A 7,965-nucleotide genomic window follows, 5' to 3' on the forward strand; every position below is an offset into this window, starting at 1 on the left:
TTTGCAGGAAACATTGTACTTAAGGTGTTAACAATATAATGGATAATCCAATATGTTTCGTCAATTGACATGCAAAATATGTTACAAAATTGTCTAAACACTAATCGTACTGTTATATTGAAACATGTCGGATTTCACAATGATATCAATAATATTTATAAAATGAAATTTTAATACTTATATAATATTATAATATGAGACGTAAATAACTTAATAATTCATTTAGTACCTATGTATAATATTAACAAATTCAATGTCATAAAAGTATATTAATTTACATATATTATTATCAAATAGACTAATTCATTCTGTATTGAAAAATTCATTTAAACTATAGAAGCACTTATTTGTTAACCACTGATGCAGTCTTCTTTTAAAAACTTTGAACGGTAAATCTTTCAATTCATTGGGCAATTTATTATATATTTTCACAGACATGCTGAAACAATTTCTACTAAAAGATGCAGTTCTACAGAAGGGCATTATGAGTTTATTTGGATACCTTGTATTTAAAACCTTCTGGCTTTTTTTTGTATAGAAATCACACATATGTTTTTGAACAAATAGGCTTATTTCATAAATGTATAGGCATGGCAGCGATAGAATTTTCAATTTTTTAAATAGCGGTCGACAAGAATCTAGGGGGCCGGCTCCACAAACCGCCTTGATACACTTCTTCTGTCCAATAAATAAATGCCCTATGCTCACCGAGTTGCCCCATATGACCAATCCATATCTTAAAGCTGAAACCACGAATGCATGATATGCCATTAGCGCTGTTTTTTCACATGTTGGTTAATTTTTTTGCTAATTTTGTCAACATGTGACTTGAAGGACAAGTTGCTGTCTAAAGAAATACCAAGAAAATTGACAAGTTGTGCTTCTTTAATATTCTCATTATGATAATTAACATTAATATCTTTTCCTTTCCCATTCTTATTATAATACTGCATATACATTGTTTTTTTTATATTTACAGTCAGGTTATTTTCAGTAAGCCATTCAATTGTGTCCTTTATTGTTTTATTAATTTCTATATCATATGTCAATTCATTGTTACATTTAATTACAATAGAGATGTCATCAGCAAAAAGAGTACAGTTATTAGTAGTAATGCTAGGTAAGTCGTTTATGTAGATTATGAATAGAAGTGGACCCAATATACTTCCTTGTGGTACACCTTTTGTTTTAAGTCTAAGTTCTGATCGATAAGGTATTACTTCTTGGTTATTATTTAATTTAGCAATTTCAACGTATTGAGTACGGTTTGAAAAATAACTTTTAAGCCAGTCATTTGCTAGACCTCGAATACCATATTGAGCGCATTTATCTAATAGTTTTTCATGACAAACATTGTCAAAAGCTTTGCTCATATCAAAAATACTGGTGTTACTGGAATTTTTGTATCCATGCATTCCGATATTTCTTTTATTAGCGAAAAACACGCTAAAGTTGTTGATTTTCCTTTTTGGAAACCATTTTGTTCCTCCAAAATGATATTATGTTTAGTTAAAAAAGATGTTAATCGCTTGTGCAGTATATTTTCAAAAATTTTTGAGATAACAGGAATGAGTGTGATTGGACGATAGTTGTTAATATCCTTTTTATCACCCGCTTTGAGTAAAGGTGTTACTTTTGCCTTTTTTAAATTTGATGGGAAAGTACCTTCTTCAAAAGATAGATTTATTAAGTAGGCTAGGACTGGAGCTAGTTCCTTTGCACATTCCTTTATTACCATTGTTGCTATTTCATCGCAGCCCGTGGAATTTGAATTATTAAGTGACTTAATAACGGTTATTATCTCCATTTCATCTGTTGGCATTAAGAAAATATTTGAATTGTTATGTTTTAATTTATATGTAGGTTTTTTATTTTTTACATTTTGACTTTGACTTTGTGTGACTGTATTTATAAAATAATTATTAAAAATAGTAGCAATCTGAGTTGGATTATTTATAATTTTATTTTCATATTTAATTTCATCGATACTTCCTACATTAGAGTTAGTTTTATTTTTAATCACATTCCACGACGAGCATCTATGTTACGAAATCATTAATGTTGATTCTCATCTAGCAGAAGAGGCTTCTTTGCACCGATGCCAGATGGTTAGGTCCTGGTATCTAGAGGCGCCCGTGCCGTTAAGTAGTAGTTTTTCGCTTCAATCAAGAATAAGCATTGAACCTACCATTGGGAGGCTTCTTTGCACAGGATACCGGCTATATTATGGGTACCACAACGGCGCCTTTTTTTGCCGTCAAGCAGTAATATGTAAGCATTATTGTTTCTATCTGAAGGGCGCAGTAGCTAGTGAAATTACTGGGCAAATGAGACTTAAGATCTTAAGTCTCAAGGTGACGAGTAAATTGTAGTGTCGCTCAGAATTGTAAGATTTTTCAAGAATCCTTTGCGGCACTGCATTGTCTTGCACAGGTTGTATTAGTTACCATCATCTGAACGTTCTGCTCGTCTCGTCCCTTTTTGTCATAAAACATAATTGTTTAGCTGTAGAACTATAGAAGTTAGAGTTTCAGGCCACTTATAAGATGGGCCCGCCCTGGAATAGTATTTCATCAGAGTAGTAAGATATGAATTTTTTCTTATATTTGACTAACTACATAGATAACTACTAACTTTATAACGCACACAATGACAAATCAAAATTAGTCATGCATTATAGAGCAGTCAGATAGTATATGCGCTAGTATATATATATTATATTGCAATCCTACACTTAAAATTCTCGATACAATATCTATATCTCTATGATATAGGTCGACGAATGAAATCCGAAAGAACTGTAATGAAGCCGGCGAAATGGCTTGATTCTGAACAATGCATGCAATTGTCTTATAGCTAACTGCTGATGAATTCATACCGAGCCGAACTTTGCTATGAGTTTAATAAGAAAGGCGTTTTGCGCATTCTTTGATATCCGTTCCAAAAACATACACGAAATTATTATCCGACTTACAATCCTATTATTATCTATTCAAAGTGTCGGTGGCAAAACGTCTACTTACCTCTGAACCGAATTTAATTTTCTAATTCATTTGTTTTTTATATCGATGTTTATATAACAAATGAAAGCATCGTGAGGAGCCCTGTATACATCTGCGAAGATATCAAGGGCCTGCTTGATAGATTATAGATATAGTGTTAGTAGGTTATAGGTTATCCGGGCGCCTATTTTGCGTGATGGACTAATTCTACCATCCCAGCTCCTCAAGGTAGTTTATCAAACTTTTGATGTCACCCACCACCTCGGCGAGAGTCCTCGGTGACCCCAGGTGTTCGGCCCAAGCAAAATAGACCCAATATAGACATCGCGTTGCAAAACGTAACATGTTCAACAATTTTCCAAATATGAATTTTAAGCCACAGGTGTAAGGTTTCAGAGTATCTCCAGTGTACAAATTGTAACTTAATGAGTAAAGAAAGTTCATTTCGGTGTTGAAGTTATAACTTCTTATGGGAGGGTAAGCCGCTTCGTAACGTAACGCGTTACGGCGCCACTCTTTCTAGCTTCCCTTTCACTCACGCATGCGGCAGCGGTAGGCAGGCTCCTCCTCTCTCACTCTAACCAATTTTAACTTTTATAATATTAAATATTTATACTAATAATGTACATACATAAAATTCTAATGTACCTAATCTAGAATTGTAACTAACAAAAAAATATATTAATAATCAATAAAAGATTTTATGAATAAACAACCTTTACTTACATTATCATATCTCATACATCAAACATAAGCAAGAAGCTTCATGAAGTGAAACAATTACAATATTAAAGAGTTCAACCTAGAAAAGTATAAGTAACTACAAAACAGTATTTTTTTTTAATAAGAATAAAGGCACTGTTATAGAAGAATTAAGACTACTCTAGTTGGCCTAATCTTGATGCCATCATTACACTTGACCTCCATCAATATCTCTCCAAGGATCATCATCTTTATCTACCATTTATGAACCTCAATTAAAAGATACATATGAGTCGTAACTATATTTAAATACTATGCGTTCGCTTCGATTTGGATGATTTTGAATTAAGATGAATTTGATGGTAAAAGAAGCAATACAAAGTATTGCATAACAATATTGACTACGATAACTATTTTTATATTATTGTAGCCAATGTTGGTGTTAATGCAACAAAATAATTTTAAAAATCCCAAGTCTTTCCAGTTTATAACAATAAATAAAATAAAAAGATCCAAACTGCTCAGAAGGCAATGGAACGGAGCATTCTTGGTCTGCTCAGAATACACATAATTTGAACTACAGCTATAAGAAAAAAAAAACGAAAGCTATTGATGCATTTAAACATGCTATGAAGTTTAATTTTGAAATGGGCAGATTATTCGACTCACGGATAAAAGATGGACAAAGACTGTAACTGAATGGCGTGGCCCTGTTGGGAAGTATAAATATAGATAAAATATAATATAATAATAAAAATACTTAATATTACTACTAATAATAAATAAATTATAAGCACGGGAATACTTCAAGGCCACATTTTATCGCCCTATAAAACGCAGGTCCGACCATATAATATGGAGTATTGCTGTCATCTCTGGTCTGGCGCACCTCAGTGTCAGCTCGAACCACTCGACTTCGTGCAACACAGAGCTGCTTGTATTGGAATCCAGTGCTCTGTGAACGGCTCAATGAACTGGCGTTGCGGGGAGACGTCGCTTCATTGTGTGTCTTCTACCGCATCTTTCGCAGGGAGTGTTCCGAAGAACCTGAGTCCTGCCGCTAAATTCCACCTTCGTCCGACACTCCACAAATTAAAATATCATCCCCACCATTTCGATTAATGGCGTTCTCCACAGTGCGGTTTGCAAGGAAAATTCTTCCACATATAACCATCTATCATCGGTCGATCGGACAAAGTGACGTGTTTCTTGAGTGCTCCCTAACACTTTAATTGTATTTAATTATTTTGAGTAGTGTGAGGATGTTTACGGTGTAAAATACTAAATTTTGAAGTTAAATTTAAAATATGTGACAATCCAGTTTATAGAATCCTTATTTCATCGAGTAATATTAGTATTAATATTTCAATATTGTGTTTCGAGTGTCATGGTGTCAGTGAGCGGTTGTCTCCGTAAAAGTTGAAATCAAAAGATAAGTAAAAATTATAAATCAAGTCTGTTTTACATTAGTTTTATAATGAAGTTTAGTATCGATACTTCAAATACAGGCGTTACTTCACAGAAATTAACCGTTTCATCCGGCACTAAATACCTTTGAACTCCGAGTGCAATCTTCGACGTTTCATTAGGGTTTCATTAGATTACTGTTACAACAAGGTGATATTGATAACTATCATAATAATTAAACAAACACAACAAACACAAGGGCTATTCATTACAACGTGAAATCAACAGTGACGGTATTATTTAACTAAATTCAACCATTGTGATTTTTACGCTCAAAGACACTAAGTAAATTTGTGTTGGTGTAAAATAACTTGCGTCGGTAGTTCAAAATCCGTGCTTAATCTTTATGACGTCTGAGCCTATATTTGACGTGGGCTTGTAGCTTGTCACTTCACACATTTCAACCTGGTTATTAATTATTGAATAGCTTTGTTGTTTGACATCGGCCTAACGTGTTGATGATTACGGTTCGAATCTTATGTTTTTTTTTTTTTTTTTTTTTCATTTTTGTAGATATAACGTGTTTTTATTTATATGTTTTGGCCAATTTTAATTTTATTGTTGTTTATTTCATTGGAATTTTATTTGAATCCTTACAGGTACATAATTTATTTTGTATTTTAATTTTTATTAAGGCTTTTTTTGTAAATAATTGATTGTCCTTTTACATATAATTGATTGAGCATAGATCATAATATTTTCCTATTGTAAATAATATTATAGCAGGATGTATACCAGATCAAAACGAAGGAATATCTGCGCAACATGCACACACACTATAAAAGTGAAAGAATATTTGGAATGTACTAATTGCAATAACACGTTTGACTTAAAATGTGCTAGCATTACTTTAAAAAGATACAATTCAATGTCGACCGATAAGAGACTCAAATGGAAATGTCATAAATGTAGGAAAAGCTCTACACAGGAAATAAAAAATCTTTCAAATACTGAACAGCTGACACAAAGTATCTCGTTCGATAAAACCATTTCAAATATTAGTAATTTATCCAGCAAGAATACTCTCACACTACATAATCAATCATTAGAAAATATAACATTTTGTAGTTCAATGAAAGACCTACATAATTCAACATTCAGAGATGTCAGCACATGTAGTTTACCAGATCTTGGTACTGTCGAAAGCTCACAGGTTTTAGACCTTAAACAGGACTTAGCAACCCTATCTGGGCAATTAGAAAGTGCTCATGAAGAAATTGCCAAACTAAATATAGAAAACACAAAACAAAGAAAGTTAATTGAAGAAAATGAAAAACAAATAAAATTACTTAAAACATTGCTAAGCGACGGTAATTCTTCAATCAACTCCACACCGCTACGAACAAAAACAAAGAAATCTAAACGCACACCGTCAGTAAAATCCTCTATACAGAACAATATAATATCTCATAAAGCAATAGAACAAATACCAATTAATTTAGAAAATGCACCAGCAGTACCACTAAATTCTGAATTTAATAAAAAACTCGCTCAAAAAAGTACCAATATTCAAAGAAAATCAGGAAGAAAAATTTACATTATAGGAAGTCAACAATCTAAAAATTTATCCTCAGCGCTCATTCAGTCGAGAAGAACTAATCCGTATGAAAAATATACAATTGAAGCGTTCATCAAACCCGATGCAACGACAGGGGACATCCTCAAATCTTGTGAGTTGTATGATTTTTCCTGTAACGACAAATTAATATTAACTGTAGGTGAAAATGACTGTGATCCAATTAAAATATCATCTGACTTATATACAAAAATAAATTCTCTACCACAAGTCCATATTATTGTAACTAGTGTGACTTTCAGTAGGCATTTGAATGAACTGAAACTTAATGACATGTTGCGATTGATATGTAACAAGTTTCCTAATTGTACGTTTCTTAATCTCGATGAAAACATTTATCGAAATAACACGCCGTATTATAATATATGCCATAAAATAAATCTCGTAATTGACCAAATAGACTACAATAAAAGGTTTTTGAATTTCAAAAAACAAAGACACATAAATCGTTCCACACTAAAAGGAACGATACCATATTATTTTAAGAAAGTGACTCATGGCGTAACTTCAAAAAATGATCAAACTTTAAATTCATCTCAGGATGCACCAAAGAAGGGAACAATTCCTTTTTATTTTAAACCAAATAAAGTTGATGACAGCAAAAATGGGGAAAAACTGTTTTTTCGTGCCAAAAATTAATAATTCAACATGCATTTGTAAAGTTCTTCACCAAAATGTTGCTGGCTTTCTAGCAAAGAAAGACTTAATAGAAATCATGGTTGAAGATCTGCAAAATACAGATAAAATTGACATACTATGCTTCACGGAAACATTCATTCCAAAAGGGCATGAAAGTAATATAAAACTAAATGGGTATCTGTTAGCATCAAATTACAGTAGAATAAAAAGAAGGGGTGGTGTTTGTATATTAACATCACAAGGGATAGGATCAAAAAATTTAGAATACCTACATACTTTGTGTGAACCGAAAGCATTTGAATGTTGTGGGATAGACATAGTGGACAAAAATTTGTTTATCATTTGTATCTACAGGACACCTGATTCTGATGTAAGTATATTCTTTGAAAAACTAAGAACCGTGCTTCAGAAATACTGTAAAAAGAATAAAAAAATTATTATATCAGGAGATTTTAATATAAATACACTGAATTGTAATAAAATCTCTCAACAGTTAAAGCAAATCGTGCAAAACTTTAACTTTAGATTACACATTAATCTACCAACGAGAAATAGCACATGCATTGATCATATAATAAG

General features: G+C 32.3%; 1 protein-coding gene across 1 annotated transcript; it reads left to right on the top strand.

Annotated features, from left to right (window-relative positions):
- Nucleotides 1-4,953: 4,953 nt before the first annotated feature.
- Nucleotides 4,954-7,389, top strand: LOC126966853 (uncharacterized). Its single transcript, XM_050811118.1, has 2 exons — nt 4,954-5,321; nt 5,895-7,389. The coding sequence occupies exon 2, from the start codon at nt 5,899-5,901 to the stop codon at nt 7,384-7,386; it is 1,488 nt and encodes a 495-aa protein (XP_050667075.1). The 5' UTR covers nt 4,954-5,321; nt 5,895-5,898; the 3' UTR covers nt 7,387-7,389.
- Nucleotides 7,390-7,965: the final 576 nt, after the last annotated feature.

The sequence above is a fragment of the Leptidea sinapis genome, chromosome 11 (genome assembly GCF_905404315.1).
Source record: "Leptidea sinapis chromosome 11, ilLepSina1.1, whole genome shotgun sequence".
NCBI classification, from domain to species: Eukaryota; Metazoa; Arthropoda; class Insecta; order Lepidoptera; family Pieridae; genus Leptidea; species Leptidea sinapis.

Coding starts and splice junctions, on each gene's coding strand:
- LOC126966853 (XM_050811118.1), top strand. CDS start 5,899: ATGTATACCAGATCAAAACGAAGGAATATCTGCGCAACATGCACACAC.